Below are 17,678 nucleotides of genomic sequence, written 5' to 3' on the forward strand. Positions count from 1 at the left end.
TTTGTCACTTTCCAAGAGATTTTATTCAGTTACAGCTGTTTACAAGGTCAGACTGAAATACATTGATCAATTTTCCATTCTATAGGCAAGGGGGTTGTGCAAGCCAGTCCTAGATTTGTTGGGGTAACACAGCAACAGAAGTTGTGGCAAAAGATATAAAGTCTTGACAACTTCCTAAAGCTGGAAATAATTGGGCTGTTAAGGGATGGCAACCCAAACCAACACCTTTGATTTGTGGAATGCAATTCTTTACCTGGGACATCTTCCCAGCCAAAAGAATAAATAATTATAGCTTCTTTGGGCAAACTTAAATCACTAGAGTATTTTTAAAAATGACTGTACCTCACCTGAAAGAATCAACTGTGAGGTTTAAAATCAACCACTCAGTTTTCTTCCTTGTTTTGAATTTTTAGTCTCCCTAAGGACTTATTACATTTATGAGACAGAGTACATCTGAAGAAGTTTGGAAATCTGTTACAACGATCTGCCATGATGTCTTCTGTGAGGATGAGAAAAAGACATAATGCTTATTTTATTTGGTTATTTTTTCTTTTCAGAACCTTTTCCCGTAAAACTGGATAAGGGAGATAACAAAACTGGGATCTAGGTCAATCTGCAATGTCTCAGATTGGTATAAATCTCCTTGGGATGGATTGACAAAGAAAAAAACCAGCATAATGAGAAGGTGAAGGTCAGAGTAGAGGAGCAGGATCCTCTGTTTTTCCAAATAGCTTTTTCCTTTGACTTTGGTTTTTGTTTTTCCTGAAGACTCTGGTATCCTCTAAGCATTTCAGCTCAGGAAAGAATTATTAAGAAACAATTTCCTAGACTGGATAAGAATTGGACAAATTACTGAAGTGAAACGATTAAGCCACAGTATTACAATTTAGATGTTATCTTACAGACATAATGTCTGTGTAAGTTGTGGGATAGATATCCCGCTCTCAAGACTGGGAAAAAAAACTCAAAAAAAGACAGAAAAAGGTAAGAATTCTCCTTCAAATTTTGCCTGGCAGGTTCAGTGTCAGGTTTCCTGTGCATAGGGAAATAAAATTAAATACCCCTCATACAAAGGATTGTTACATGTTAACAATTAGAGATGACATTCTTCTGCTAAGATCACAAAATCCTTTCAGATTCTGTAGGAGAGTCAAAGATATTTGATTAATTCTTCCCTTTTTTAGACTCTCATATTCCATACGAATTCCTTAACTGGTGTTAACTTTTTTCCCCCTTCTTCCTATTTCTCCTATTTAAAATAAGGGCTACCACCAGCGCCATCCTTTTGAAGTGAAGAGCTGTCCCCGGTGTATTTTGAGCACTTGCTGCCTGTGCCCTGCTCCACCCTGGCGGTAAAACCCCCCTCGGCACACAGGCTTTGCCCTTGAGGTGCCCAATGACACCCAATGACACCCAATGACACCCAGCGCCTCCCGTGCGCCTCAGCCCCGCGGCTGCGGGCGGGGCCGCGCCGGCCGCCTCCCTCACTGCCGGGCTTCCAAGGGCGCGCACCTGTCTGAGGCGGCTCCCAGCGCCTCGCTGCCCGCCCGCGCTCCGGGCCGGGCTGGCAGCCCCTCCCCAGCCCGGGCTCTGTGTCCCGGCCCCGCCGAGCCCGAGCCCGAACCCGGCTCCCGCTCCCGGCCGGCCCCGGCTCCCGCTCCCGGCCGGCCCCGGCTCCCGCTCCCGGCCGGCCCCGGCTCCCGCTCCCGGCCGGCCCCGGCTCCCGCTCCCGGCCGGCCCCGGCTCCCGCTCCCGGCCCCGTTCGAACGGCCGCCGCCAGCCCGCGCCTGCGCACTGCCCGCCCCGCCGGAGCCCAGGGCGAGGCGAGGCAGCTCGGAGAGACCAGGGAACTACGCGCCCCGTCGTGCCCCGCGCGGCCAGCTCCTCACGGCCGGAGCGAGCGGGCCGCTCGCAGGGCACGCCGGGAGCTGTAGTCCTCCGGCGCGGGGTATTGTCTCTCCCCTTTCTCTGTCCGGGAACCCGACCGCCACCCCGCCGGGCGAGCGCGGTGACTGACAGCGCCGGGCAGCCAGTCGCCGCAGCGCCGTGCGGCCGAGCCCGGCGCCGTCTCCCCGGTGACCGGGACAGCCGCTGCCTCGGCGGAGTCGCCGGAGTCCCGGGGGACAGAGGTGAGTGGGTTTGAGCGGGGCAGCGCCCACCGCAGCCCGCCCGGCTCTCCCATCCCCCTCGCCACCGAGCGCCCTGGCGGTACCCCGCTGGGATGCGGCGGGAGGAGCGGGGACGGCAGATGGACGGCGGGAGGGGGGACGAGGGGGGAGGGGAGCGCGGCGGCGGGGCCGAGGGGAGGCAGGGGCCAGCCGGGAGCCGCCGGCCGCCCCTGTGCGCGCCCCTCGGGCGCGGCGCTGCCCGCGACCCCCGGCGCGCAGCGCGGAAGGGGCGGCGGGTCCGCCCGCGGGGGGGTCGCGGGCGCTCCGTGCCCTCCCGTCTTTTACCGCTTGATTTTTCAAATCGTCCCTGCTGGCTCAGGTGCCGCTTCTCCCCTCCCCGCGGCTCCACCCCGCGGGCAGCGGCTGGTTAATGGGGCTGCTCCAGCCCCGCACCCGCCGCCCGCCGGGGTCGCCCCGGTGCCCGCGGGATGTCCCCGCACCCGCCGGGGGCAGCGCCGGGAGGCTCCCGGGAGCGGGGCGAGCGGGTGTGCGGAGCTGCAGCGAGCCCGCCGTGCGCTGCCCCGCAGATCCCCCGAGCCCTCCCGCCTGTCCCGGAGCCCATCCCGCCCGGCTGTCGCTGCTGCCGCCCCAGGTGCCGCCCCTCTGCGCGGCGTCCCAGCAGTTCTGGGACGAATTTGCAAGAAAAGAAGGGCGGGGGGGGGGAGGGAGTGCCTAACTGCGAACAAAACCTTTCCACCTTCTGAAATACAACAAATAAATTAATCGGAATTATGGGTGCATGACTGTCTGTACGATAGCTTTAGAAAACTGTGTCCTTACTCATATGCCTTGTCAGACAAAACAGCAAATGCCCTGTTTGTGTTCTTTACACTTCATACACTGTCTTCAGTGGGAGAAGAGTTTTTATGAATAACTACTTTTTAGCCTGCTGTTGCTGATTACAGTCAGTATTTTTTTGAATGATCACATTAGGTACACCTAAAGAAAACATAATGGCCTCTCTTGCCAATTGTGAAATGCTGATGAGATTTTTTTATTAAAACATTGTCCTGCCCAAGTTCTCAAACAACTGGTAGCTATCTTCTACAGGTTGTGCTGTTACATTTCTTGTGTAACTTGTCTATAAACATGTACTACATTTGAATAGTTAGTGGAATTCAAATGTTACAGCTTCATTTGAGCTTTGTAGAGACTTGGCATCAGTTCTGCCTCAACAACTGGCACCCCTGCTGAAGAGTCTTTTGCATTACTTCAAGACCTGTGTGAGGGATAAGGGAACAGTCTCTGTGCACTTCTACTTTGCATACTTTATTCTCTTACAGTCCTACTACTGAAAAACAAAATAAAGCCAGACAGAATGAAGCCAGACAGTGTCTCTGCACATCAACATGGATCCTGTAGTGCTGAGTACCAGCTCATTTCCAGAGGCTTTTTGGGAGGTAGTGGTGGTCAGTCCTGTGCTCCTGATCTTCAGGGGTCCCTCGCTGCCCTCTGTAGCTGCTCAGTTACAGTTTAACATGGACTGTAGCAGGAGCTTGCCTCCTGTTTCTGTTCGCTTTGTTGCTATGAGATAACAAGAGCAGAAGCAGGCAACAAACAACCTCTCTCCCTTGAAAGTAAGCAAATACATGTTATTTTCTTTAGAGCAAAGGGTTTGAAAATGACATGAAAAGCTAGCATGGACATGTAAAACCATACAGAAATGCAGTGTCTGTGGGATACAGTACAATTCAACTGTAACTGGTATTTTTTGTGCTTTGTACCCCACAAATAATTGATTCAAATGGCAGACCAGAATGTATGCTGGCAGAAATCTTGAATGTTTTGTTTTGTTTTTCAGTTCTGTGTCAAAGCTGATGTATTGACAAATTATGTTATTTCATAGTTGAACAACTCTTAATGTGTACCTATTAGTGGTTTTGCCTGAAATGTTCTTGAAATATTTTGTAGTTATAAAGGTACAAAGCTTTATATCAGTGTAAGTGAATTGGTGTTTTTGTTTCACTGGATATGCTACATGTCTTATAACTTAGTACAGGAAAAGAATATTCAGACATGATTACTTTGGAATTGTGGAAGTTTGTGCCATTTCTGTGCCATATCTCTTCAGTTCCATGTTTCCAGTCTGCAAAGAAATTAGGAGAAAAGCTAGCAATTAGATAACTTGATATTTTAGTTTTGAACTAGTCTGTTAACAGTTTGACAATCAACTAATCTCTGCTTAGGGGAAACACTATTTCCATAATTTTTCTATTGGCCTGTCATGCCATTATTGCAGTAAAACATACTTGAATGCTGAGGGTTCTTGCAGAAGAGAAATATTTGTCCTTTGTCTTGAAGTTTCCTAGATAAATTTAATGAGCTGTTGTTTGTCCTGGGTGTAATTAGCAGAAAAGTTGTGCAGTAATAGTCAGGTACTGAGGGAAGGAAGAAGTGATCTAGTGAAGTAATACAGATTTTCTTTGGTTGGTATTTTTTGTTTTGGGTTTTTTAGTGTATAGACACGTTAATAACAAAAACCCTTTAATGTTGAATTGGTTCCTAACTTTACATGTACAAAATTTCACAAATATATATAGCTGAAATATATTAATATAATATGTATATTAGATAATACATCAATATAGCTGGAAGTCTTCACACCTCTGGAACATCATTATTAGAGGAAAGTAACATGTTAACAGCCTGCTGCTTTGTTTTTATAATTGTCAGGTTTTTGAATAACATTTCATTATCAGTGGTTATCATCTACAATAAATGCTTGAAGTGTAAGGGTCATACGTTAGAAAAGCAAGTAGGTAAATTGACTTGTGAACAGAGTTAAAAGGAAAGCCTCTCTTAACAAATACAGAATTGTGACGTAAGAAAACACTGGAGTTTGCCTCTTCCCAAGAGCAGCCTAACTACATTTTCAATGTGTTATTTTATAATGACATTTAGGATATTTTTTATAGATTAGAGAGATAGCTGTAAAACATCTGTTTTTCTTATCAGCCACTTCAACATTACAATATTGAATCTTAAGTTTTTTTAGTAAACACTGGTTTTTATCATAGTTTAAAGGAGATTATTTATTATCTCATACTCTCTTAATTGTTTGCTTTCCTCTTGCAAGCTAGTAGCACAGTTTTAGGTGCCAGATAGTGTTGGGCTTTACAGTAACCAGGTTAACAGCATAGATTCAGAGGATACCCAGAGGTTACGTTAGGCTGTTCTCCAGACAGCTGAAAACAGAAATATTTACTATAAGGCAAATTAGATCATGTATATATTCAAGCTCCTAGATAGAAGGTTTTTATTTACTGTTGGGCATTTGTTAGTTCTATTTTTTTTTTTGGAGGACTATATATTGAAATATTTAATGATTATTCTCAAAAAGTACTAGATCTAATTAGAGATAGCTGAATGCACAGTGACCTCTTGATTCCCAAGTTTAGCTCCATCAGGAAAGGGTCGAACAACATTTAATTAATGAGGCTTTCTTACAGCAATGTAAGAGTTAAGTTTGGTTAAATGTTTGCAAAGCATTTCTTATGTTATGATTTCCATTTAAAGGTTAAGTGTGAAGTTTCACTAGTTCTTAATGCCAAGGTGGTTTTTTTTTTGTCTCAAATTATAGGAAAAGTATTGTTAATGAAGCTGGATAATTGCTATCTTAAAACAATTTGCTAAAACCATACTACCCTGAATAGTCACAGCTGCACCGTGGAGACATAAAAATCTGATGTTCCTTTGTTTAAAAAAAGAAAAAACCAACCCAGAGAAACTAAACCCCAAGAAGCAAAGCCAACTGGATATCTCTTGGTATCTTGAAATCTGTCCTATTTTGGGTTTGGAAGGATCCTGTGGGAATGACATCCTTCAGTTGAGTATCTAGCAGAATATTTGGTTTCTTATATTTGGTGGCAGTGGTTTCTTAAATTTGGTAATCAAAGAGCTCGATAGTTTTGGTTTGGCTTTTAATTGGTAAAACTTTTGAAGTAATTGCCTTGTTTGTTCTAAGCCAGGCAGAAATACTGTGAAAGTAGTGTGCTGTGGGTTTAATCACAGTCTCCGTGTGGTTTTTTGTTATTTCTGTAGTTGAGAGCAATGTCAGTAGGATTTCTTGGTCATTTTTAGTCCATGCAAGTATTGGGTGGGGCACCACTAATTTAGCACTTTAGATATGATAAAGAAATACATTATCTCTGTGTGTATGTATATTTATATGTGAATGCACTTACCTAAAATGTTGCCTGCATATTGCCCACGTGTGTAAGATACTTGCTTTCCAAGTACCTTATACACTTTAACTATGTTTCAATGTGACTTAGTAAAGAATAAGCCTGTGGACCGCCTCAGAGTAATTACTGTCACATTAGTTCTCACTTGCTCAGATGGAGTTTATTGCAGTTTTATATAGCTGTAGTCCCATGGGTTTTTCTGTCAGTCATCCTTCAAACCTATGGAAGTGAGGGTTCATATAGTGCAACAAGGGCATAGGTTCAAAAGTTGAACAAGTTGTAATTTGTTTTATTTATATTAGTCATTTTAATACATTTTAACCTGCTTAGTGGAGGAAACTCTCTAAAACAATGGAATTTGCCCAAGTATATTTAGAACAAGACATCCAGACTTCAGTGCTGACACCAAAATGTAGTGAAATATTCTACTTCTTGCTGTTCATTCAAAGCTGTTATATGTTAATTGTAAAGTCATGTCTAGATTAATACTGCCAGTGTGTGTCTTTTTCACTCCTTTTTTTTTTCCTTTTTTTTTTTTTTTTTGAATGTTTAAGCTAAACTAAAACACATGGATGTTGGAATGATGGTCTGAAATGGATTTTTACAGTGTTTGCTATCTGACAAATTGTTTTGAGTAGATTAATTGATGGCTGTAACAGTAAATCTGATCTTGGATCCCTTTAGTCTGATACATGACTGAATGCCCACTTTTCATTGCATATGTCAATGAAATATATGTAAGGATGTTGAAGTGAGATACTTATTTTAAGCTGCCTTTACAGTCAGTGGAGAGATACAGGCAACTCAAGGGGTAATTAATCTCTTTTACATGATACATGTGGTACCTGTTTCTGTACACTGAGTGTAAAGGGGGTGAGGCATAGCTGAGTAGTTGAGCATGAGCTCTCATTTTTGTTTTGCTGGGAAAGGATGTATGAGCTTAAATAAGGATTTCCTCTAAATGGTAGTGTAATGGTGCAGTAAGGCAGAAGGTGACTGAATAGTAGGCAATGTAGGGGAGTTGGGGAAGACATAACATGCTTAGTTTAAAAAACACTGACTGTACATCAAAAGACTTGGATCCTGTTCTTTGCTATTCTGTCCTGTTATCATTTTGGACAGCGACTTTATTTGCATTTGCATCTCCTTTCTTATCACTAAAATTATCATTGTGGTACCTGTTCTTTTCAAACTGTTCTGAGTATTTAATTAATTCTCTGGCAATAGTTTTTGGTAGAGCTCACTAGCAATTTTTTTCTCAACAGTAAAAGGAATACTGGGTGCTAAAAAACCTGAAATATGATGAGAATTAAAAAGTCTTTCTTTTTTTTTTAGATCTTCATCAGATGGAGTGATACTCTTGAAACATGACAAAAAGCTGGACTGAATAGAACTTTTCCTATTTAATGAAAAAAAATTGAAAATGTACAGACCAGGAGAAACGGTCAAACGTCGACTCAACACGCATGCTCCTCCACGGATAAGAAGCGTGGAAGTTGCTCGAGGAAGGGCAGGTTATGGGTTTACCCTTTCTGGACAAGCTCCTTGTGTTCTTAGTTGTGTGATGAAAGGAAGCCCTGCAGACTATGTTGGACTTAAAGCAGGAGATCAGATATTTGCAGTTAATGAAATCAATGTGAAAAAAGCGTCGCATGAAGATGTAGTGAAACTTATAGGGAAATGTTCTGGAGTCCTGCACATGGTCATTGCTGAAGGGATTAGTCATATGGATTCATGTTCAAGCGATGAAGAAGTTGGTTTTTATGATGGGAAGGGGTGGCTGAAACCCAAACCTGATTCTAAAGCTCTGGGTATAAACAGAGCAGAGAAAGTCGTTGAAGAAATGCAGTCTGGTGGCATTTTCAACATGATCTTTGAGAATCCCGCTCTTTGTGCTGGTAACTCAGATAATTCTGCACCAAAACAAAGATCATTTTCAGTTTCTGCTGCTATGAAATTTGAAACTGGCAATGAAAGTGTAAGCAATCCAAACCTACTGTCAAAGGAAGAAATAGCCAAAGTTCTGAATGATGATTCAGTTTTTAGAACTGGACTGGAGAGTGCAGAAGACTTTGGGTTAGATGCAAGCATTTTGAATGTTGCCATGATTGTAGGTTACTTAGGCTCCATTGAACTTCCTTCAACAACTGCAAATTTGGAAACTGAGAGTTTGCAGGCCATTCGTGGCTGCATGAGGCGTCTGCGGGCAGAGCAAAAAATCCATTCCCTGGTGATGATGAAGATAATGCATGACTGTGTTCAGCTCTGCAGTGACAAATCAGGTGTTGTGGCAGAATATCCTGCAGAGAAACTGGCATTCAGTGCTGTTTGTCCGGATGATAGAAGATTCTTTGGACTAGTTACAATGCAGACAAATGATGATGCAAGCTTGGCTCAGGAAGATGAAGGGGTCCTGAGGACATCTTGCCATGTTTTTATGGTGGATCCTGAATTATTTCATCATAAAATTCACCAGGGTATAGCAAGACGTTTTGGACTGGAATGTACAGCAGATCCAGATACAAATGGCTGTCTGGAGTTTCCAACATCATCTCTACCTGTCCTGCAGTTTATTTCTGTCCTGTATAGAGATATGGGGGAACTGATTGAGGGGATGCGTGCCAGGGCTTTCCTCGATGGTGATGCAGATGCTCATCAGAATAATAGTACAAGCAGCAACAGTGATAGTGGAATTGGAAATTTCAACCAAGAAGAAAAGAATAATAGAGTTCTGGTGGTTGATTTAGGGACCAATCCAAGTAAGCACATTCCTAGCAGCATATGGGAAAATCCAGTAGGAAGGGGACAAAATCAGCCTGCTTCTCATTGGAATGGCTTCTGTCATGAGCAAGAGGGAAGCGTGCCTTTAGAAGTAATTCAGAATGATAAGTCCCAAAATGTAAGCAAACACTTGAGCCCTTCTGCTCGTATTGAAGTTCCATTGGTTTCCTCCCGAAATTCAGTACCCCCATCCAAGAAAAACGCTGCAGGCCTGGGCAATCAGAGATGGCTGCCTGTGCATGTTCTACAGGATTGGCAGCATGGAAATGCCAGCGACCAGGAGTCGTACACTGACTCCACAGATGGCTGGTCCAGTGTGAACTGTGGGACCCTTCCCCCACCAATGAGTAAGATTCCAGCTGACAGATACAGAGTCGATGGCAGCTTTGGTCAGCCACAGCTAAAATCTCACAAAAGTGAATGGTCCAAGAAGATGTTCTGCATTCAGAACAAATTTGGCCCTCCGCACAGTATCAGGAAATCGAAAGAAGATAAAAAGGTAAGAACATGCTGGGGTTGGTTCTTAAAACCCCTCCACCCAAACCCATCTGCCTATGGTACTTTTACACAGTAATAGTTGCATATTAAATTTTAAAGGTGTATTATATAATTTGCAAAATTTCAGATGAAAAAAATAATTCATTCTGCTCTCATCTGCAGAGGCGTTTCATATTCCTCTTTAATTGAGTGCAGCTCTGGAATTGTACTTCTGCTGGAAGTGTTGTCTGTCAGGGCTTTCTCACTTTTCTTCTTGTCTCTTCATTGTTTCCAAATGTTTAAGTGGCACTGAAATGAAAAGAAGGCATGGCATTTTAGCAACTTCAGTTTCTTCTGACCTTCAGCTGCAAAAGAATGGAAACAATCTGCATCTTTAGTTTGGATCCTTTTTGTAGAAGGCTGGCTTGCAAATGCTATTATTTTAATGGCATCTATTTTTATAGAAACGTAGTCTAATGATCAGTCAAAGACCTTGATTATACACTTTTAAGTGAATAAGACTGTTTTATTACAAACTTCACTCCAGCAAACCTCTCAATACAAGTAGCATTAAAAACTGACATAAAAAGATGGTAGTGGTAGGTCACAAAGCTAACATTCTGTCAGCAAGCCTGTAATCAAATTCTATTCCAAATTACTGTTTCTTCTTGTTTTGTCTACTATTAGACAAAATGAGGAGACTTAAAAACAAAAAAAAAAAGGGGTGGGAGGAGTATTCAGGATGATTACATACCCTTTGTAACACACACTTTTGCTGTTGATGGAACTAATCTCAGGGGAGTCTGTTGTTGATAACTGGAATTCTAGTAAAGTGGAGGCCATTGTTCTGATACTGAAAGGATCACTAGCAGTCTTGTATCTGAAATGTTTGCTGACTCCGGGGAAAGACAGAATCTTATACTCTTAGACTTCAAGAAGCTTTGTCATTCCATGCTTATATATTAGTGTTCACCTTAACAATACACTAGTGTATAATTATTATATATACTAGTTTGTTTGTTTTTATTTTCAGCACAAAAAGCATAAAAAATACTGTATGTGAAACTTTTGTCTATTACTTGTATGATTGTTTCAGATGTCCATCACGCTATCCAAATCTGTTTTGAAAAAAATGTGTTTTTTTCTCACCTGATTAAAAATACACAACTGCTGATCAAGTGAATGACAGTAGAGGTTAATTAGTTGTTTCATACTGTTAGAAACAAAACCTTTTTAGGGATTAGGTTGCAGAACTTCAGAACATTTTGGGTTTGGTTTGGAAAGAGGAAATATTTTTTATTTCTTTTCCTGCACTGTAAAACAAGCAACTTTAGTGTATGTTCTATTGTATGCCTTTTGTGCTGAAAATAAAAAGAAATAAACTAGTATGTACAATACACTAGTGTATTGTTAAGGCAAACACTGCTACAGGCAGCAATGTTTTCCAGACTCACAATAAAATTAAATTTCAAGTGTTGTTAAATACAAGGTGATTTATACTTTCAAAAGCCAAACAGAAAACACTTAAACTTGTAAACATTGCCCACCCAAATCACTTAAGACTCAATTCTGTCTGCTGCCCTGAAGTTTTTGCTGATAGACCAAGGAAAAAGCCTCTTTATATGCAGCACCTGGTGCAGGTGCATGGTGGATGTTGGCCCCAACTGCTGCACTGGATGCTGCTGAAATTCCTTTGGGGTCTGTGTAATAAGTTTGTGTTTGCAGTGTTGTCCATGACAGTAATATGGATTAGATATTTTTCAGAAACACTTAATGGAAGTCAAGATTATACTAACTAAAATATAATTGAAAATTTTATGCTTTGAAATCAAAGATGCTCTACATGTGGCTAAAGAGTAATAATATTTCACCTACTCTATCACACAAATTAGCATAAACCAACACTAAGTATCCAAATATTCCCTTTCAAGTCTGTCTGATAATAAAATAGGCATTCTTTCTTTGATTATTGACAAATTTGTTTGCAAGACACATTTAAAATGTTCCTACATGGCTTTAGCATTTAAGCTCTTCATTAAGGCTACAGACCCTCTTTTTCATTTTAATTTCATTTTTCAGTATTATTGAAGGCTATTGAAACTGATGAGAAAAACTCATAAAGATTATTTGAAGTAATTCACAGAGACGAAGTTGTACAATGTTCTCATCTTAAATCTTTCATGTAAATAATCAGGGGATGTCATTACTGATGATCATACCTCTGTACTTCTGGTGCTGCAGAAATAGGGAAAATCTGTATTTTCATCTTAGAGCCCTTGTTCATTTTCATAAGAGATAAATTCAGACTTTATTATTTTGTGTAAAGGGATGAGGTAAAACTTCCCATTCCAAACCATTGTTCAGGTGGGTTAGCTCCTGTGTTCTAGAAAATTACATGTTCTCAGCTTCCTGTGACCTTTTTAAGTGGTGAGGATTTATTTTACACAGCTTGCTCAGAATCATTCCAGTCTTAGTCTTCATTTGGCAGAACAGCACTTAAATTGCTCTTGTCTTTTACATCAATACCGAAGGTAAAATATCCTATGAGTGGGAATGTAGAAACCACTAGAGGGAGAAAAGGTTACCAAAGCTAGAGATTCTTGTGATGGACTCTGTAATTCCATATAAAACACTGTCTTCCTTGGAATTTTCATCACACATGAGTTCCTGGATGCAATTCTGCTCTAGCAGAGCTGCTGTGCAGATAAACTGTGATGATCACAGCATGTAATTCTGAAAAATATGCTGTACTGTACAATACTAGTGGGGGGTAAGATGGGCATAAACTGCTTCCAGATTTTATAGCTGCACTTACAAAACATTTGTGAATTGTACAGCACGCAAGAGCAGATGTGAGAAAGTGTAAGTGAACATATCTATTTAAAATTGCACTTTCAGGACTGAGCCTGGGAAGTGCTTCTTGTGAGTAGGAATAGATATGGCATTTCAGACCTCCAGTTACAAGCAAGGAATCACATTTTTTTAGCTTTGTTTTCCTTTTAATGATGATTTTTTTCAGCTCACAGACTAGAATTGTGATTAATTCTCTGATAATTGGCAAACCCACTTTTAAAATATTAATTTCCTTTATGCTGCTATAAGGCATTTAAAAATTCAATATAAGTGTGAATCGTGGAAAATAGTTAAAAATGCCTAATTTTGTTGTTAGTGGATAGCATGAGGTTTCTTGTTTTCTTTAAAATATTCTAATTATGAATTATCCCCAAATTACTGAACACATACTTTCACAATTGCTACATATTTCATTCTTTTCTAAAACCTTTTAAAAAGGTTTCTGTGCATGGCAAGAGGAGAACTAAACCAGGAAGATTTTGGTTCTAGTCCATCTCTTCTGACTGAGACCTACCAGAAGACATCTCTGGCTCTGTGCACCTCTCACATTGTTCCCTGTACTGAACTTCACATTTCTGGTGTTTCTTAAAAGTGTCACATGAACAGATTTCTATTGAATAAAGGAGACAATGAGAATTTCTATTGAAGAAATGAGACAATTAATATTCAAATGAGAATTTTTTGGTGGAATCCATGTCTTCTGTAGGTCTTAGATGAAAACAAGCAGGGAGAGGCCTGATGATGTTGCTGAAGTTTACTGAAAAGGCAGATCATGGAGGGCAAAGTGTCTTTTAATGTGAGAACAACTGAGGAAGATTTCTGATGACAATGAGCTTCTAAATTGCTCTGAGGTTGATGCTGGGTAGGGGTCAGGTATGCTCTCGTGAGGTTTGTGAGACCCACATGAGTAGTCTGATTGTGGTTTCAGTGGGAATGGAATAATTCCTGCTTTTTTTGTTTGTAATTCCAGTTGCACTGTCCTGCCTTTGCTGTTGCAGTGCTCTTTCCACCTTCTTTAGCATCCCACTAATTTCCAGTCACTTACCTACTCACTCCTGTGCATGATTTTTGGGTGACGCAAATGTAAAACACCATAAGCAATATGAAAACATCAGGGGATGTTAGAATTGGCAATAGACTTGAGAAATTGCTGAACAGGGAAGCATTCCTTTCCCTCTAGACTAAATTAATATAAATATGTTTGATTTTGTTCAACCCTCACTCTCTGTTTTCAGGCTAGTGCCTGGCCAAAAATATGTCTACTCATTACTGTTTTAAATTAAGTTTTACTGGGAAAATACTCCCTTTTCCACTGGAAAGCTTCATAACAGTCAGTTTAGTCTTTGAATTCTCTCTCCATAAGGACAGAATCTTAGGCATTGACCTCTCACCATTCTCTTTTTTTAAAAAGAAGGTCTGTTTTAATAGTGTGGCAGTGTGTATAACATTGAAGATCAAAAGTTTTGCAGCCTGAGCCTGATAACTAACACTTGGGTCCTAGGTTTATTCCAAGTGAAGATGACAAAAGCGTTGAAATGTAATTAAAAAAGTTTTTAAAAATGTTGGGTATTGGCTTTCAGAAATCCTTTACTGTTTCACACTTGTTATACTTCTCTCTTGATCACATTATAGTTTGTGCTGATGAAAAGTGTGACTTTGTAGTTGGATCCTCTTTATAGGTCTTAGAAGACAAAATAGAAAAATCGGTATTGCAAATGTGTATTCTTTTTTAACAATAAAATAAATCAACTGCTTGGTAACCTTCATAATTTCAGCTCCTGAAAATATTGTAAAAATGTAGAAGAGAGAAGACAGGCAAGCAGTACTAAGGGGTTCACTAAGGCATCTTTCCCTGCTAATCTAGTTCCTGGAAAATAATTTTTATTCCTCTCTTTTTTTCAGAAGTTTAACTGTAACTACTTTAGAGTTGTCTTTGTTTCCAAAGCAAGTGTTACTGAAAAAGACATGCTGTCCAATTTAAAAATTATTTTTTTCTTTTTTTTTTGGCGGTGAAAATCTGTAATTTGCTTCAGATCCAAGAATTGCAGTTTTTACTGTTGGTAACTGGATGGTGAACTAACTGCAAAGCAGATATTTTAGATGCAGAGACAATGTTGGCAAAGCTTTGTGGTTCCCATATTTGTTTTTTTGTTGTATAATTACATGTTTTTTTCTCTTTCCTTTAGAATTCTGTTTTCTCACTAGCTTGAATTGTTCCACCAACAGCTGTTTTAAAAGCAGAATTAATGGCAGCTGGATTGCTATTCTTATGCAGTTTAATGTTCAATTATGCAATTTAATGTTCAATTTTGGATTCAGAGGCTTAGATCTGATTTGAGATCTACCTATATACCTTAAAGAGAACTCAATAAAAATCCCAAACACCAAGCTAGATCTGAGAATGTGCTAATGTGAATTAATCTGCAAAGAGGCATCTATAGGAAATAGGTCATCTTATTTTTGCTTAGAGAAAATGAAAAGCAATTAAATTTTTAGTAATTCAATGCAGCCTTTTCATATTAATTGTAATCTTCTAAATTTATTTTAAAAATGGTTCTAGGATCTTCAAAGTGTATAAAAAGCCCAAATAATGCTGGTTGTGTTTCTTTGAAAAAGAAATTAGATAAAATCTGGACACTAAATGTTTGTAGAGTGATGCTGACTTTTGTGAAATGTCCTCATTTCAAGTTTGTGTACTAGAAAGAAAATGGCATGGAAAAAGTATTTAGCACAGAGTGAATTGAAATAATGAAAATTAGCTTAATATTTATGTTTAAACATAAAAGCCTTGAGATGGGAGATTATAAAGTTATTGTTCTCAGAATTCAGAAAGATCTGAATTCCTTGCAGCTGAGAAGATTTAGAGGAGAAAAGGAGTTGTAAAATATCAGTTTTTCACTGGACAAGAAATAGAGCCATGTAGAATAAAGATCTTAAATTAACAAAAATAAATATGGAATTGCTAAAACTTATGTGAACTTGTACATTTGGCATTCCTGATATCACTTGACTTACATATTCTGCACTTTAATTATAAACTATAAAGAAAATACCACATAATTGTACTTTATAGTTTCATTTCATATCTGCTAATATTTATCCAGAGAAATACTAACAATCTTTCTCTCTGCTTTCTCTTAGTGTTATTATTTTTGTTTTAAATCTCAGTCATCAATCACTTACTTTTCAATCAGAAGTCAGCTTAGTCTTATCTTTTCCCAAAGTTTATTCATAACTGTAATACAATTGGTTGCTGTAATTTTATTTTTGAGATGGGTTACCAGAGTTATAAGCAGTTTTAAAAATGTGTACACAGATGGTGTATTCATAAGGCTTATTTCTTGGGGTTTTCTTTCCTTTTATGTTGATTTTATATTGAATTAATATTCCCAGCTATTTCCTACCTAATGTTCAAGATGATTAGAAACTAGTTATTATGTCATTTTTTGTATTTTTCTTCACATTTTCCTCTAGTGTAGTAAGGTCTTTCTGTGTCTCTGCAATTTCCAATTACCAGACTTCCAATGTATAGAAGCTACTTTTATCTACTTATACTGAGAAAATGATCTTACTTTTCATATGCATAAATAACATCAAAATTTGTGGGTTTGTTTTGTTTTTTTTCTTTTACTTGAAAAAGGATTAGGATAGTACTGAAGTGTAGATGGGTGAGTGTTTTATGCCTAATATCCTCAGTACAGGACACAAGCATTAAATTTCATTTACTTGGATGGTCATGTCAGGACAATCTCTTTTCTGTGTCTTCCTGGAGTCCGTATAAATCTTATATGAAATTTTGCAACATTCTTCCTTGTATCATGGACCAAACTGGCATTTGAAATGCCATTGTAATGGTTAGAAGGGAGTGAAATGTCTCATTATCATCTGATCAGTAAAGAAGTATTCTTAAAAGTCACCAAATCTGTTGATCAGCACTGGTGAATATAGCATTTGAATTCTTTGTCATCCTGGTGTACCTCAACAGAGGAAAAAAAACACGGGAATTGCAGTGTAATTAAAGCCTGCAGAAAAACTGATAGTAAAGTTTGAATGATGATCGACTTTTTTTAATTAACTTTCTGTCATCTAATGGGGTTTTGTGTGGTGCTGTCCCTCCGTGATGATGACACAAGTGCAGGGCAGCCTGGAGGGTGTCCCTTCATTCTGGCTTTGTGCACAGCACCTGGAGCCTGGCTCTGCCAGCACAGACACCTTACCCAGCACTTGCTGCTCCCCAGGACAGGCCAGGGGAGGGGAGCACAACCTTTCACTATTTTCTGAGATTTTGTGTGCTTTGTTGGCATTACTGTTTCCCATCCCTTTTCAGAAAGGTCTAAATCAGGAACTTATTCCTGAAGTCTTAAACCTGCATTCTTTTTAAAGGTGAACTGTCAATACAGCCTGATCCTTCTGCTGAGGGCTTCAACAGCCAGGATTAAATTCAGTACAATTTGAATATCCACAGGAGTTTCAAATTATGTGGTCAGTGTATCTGGGCTCCAAACTGTTATGCATTTTGCCACACAGAGTCACAGAATCAAACCTAAAAACAGTGGGAGTTTTTAAAAGCTTCAAGAGCTGGAAATAGGACAAATTAAAATTTAGTGATTTTATAGTTAGTATGATTAAGTTCTGTGAACATGGAACGTACCAAATTCTGTTTAGCTCCTTAAGAAGTTGAGCTCCTTAATCTGAAGCAAACAGTTCTGCGTGACCATTCTAGCATGTGCATGGTCCTCTTGCATTCTCTTGAATGGCCAGGACATAGGATAGTGTACTTGTTCCACCTGAACAGGAGGAAAAAATTTTCTATGAAAATTAGTGCATGCTGGTAATGATGTTTTTGTCTTAGAGCTCCTAGAACTCTGTTCATCACATTTCATTGCTTTCTTATGCTTTTGTTAATCAAACATGTAAACTTTTAAAACTATTTCACTCAAATCTTATGAGAGTAACTTTTCCTGTGAGACAGTTTTGAAAGCATAGTTCTAGAAATGTAGATCATCAAGCTTGTTAGTGCTTTCTAAACATTTTTGATTAGCTTCTCTTTTTACATTTTACCTTTCCTTCTTGCTGCTCTTCCACAGACCAGGCAAAACCTCTGTCCCATCAGATTTAGTCCCTTTAGTTTCTTTTAAAGATCACAAACCATAATGTGTTTTCCATGAAAAGTTGTAAATTTGCTGGAAGCTGGCCTAAAGCCTCATAGTTTTTC

The 17,678-nt window shown here is 39.7% G+C and overlaps 1 protein-coding gene across 4 annotated transcripts in view; it reads left to right on the forward strand.

The window, feature by feature from the left end:
* The first annotated feature begins 2,002 nt into the window (after positions 1-2,002).
* The window catches only part of RGS12 (regulator of G protein signaling 12), an 83,777-nt gene continuing 68,101 nt past the window's right edge, over positions 2,003-17,678 (forward strand). For 3 of the 4 annotated variants that reach the window (XM_077782731.1, XM_021550738.2, XM_077782730.1), the window contains exons 1-2: positions 2,003-2,129; positions 7,688-9,632. In XM_077782731.1, coding sequence (XP_077638857.1) covers positions 7,776-9,632 — 1,857 coding nt within the window. In that variant the 5' untranslated portion in view covers positions 2,003-2,129; positions 7,688-7,775. The remainder of the gene's footprint in view (positions 2,130-7,687; positions 9,633-17,678) is intronic. The other variant, XM_021550736.3, reaches the window with a different exon arrangement.

Source organism: Lonchura striata, chromosome 4 (genome assembly GCF_046129695.1).
Source record: "Lonchura striata isolate bLonStr1 chromosome 4, bLonStr1.mat, whole genome shotgun sequence".
Taxonomy (NCBI): Eukaryota; Metazoa; Chordata; class Aves; order Passeriformes; family Estrildidae; genus Lonchura; species Lonchura striata.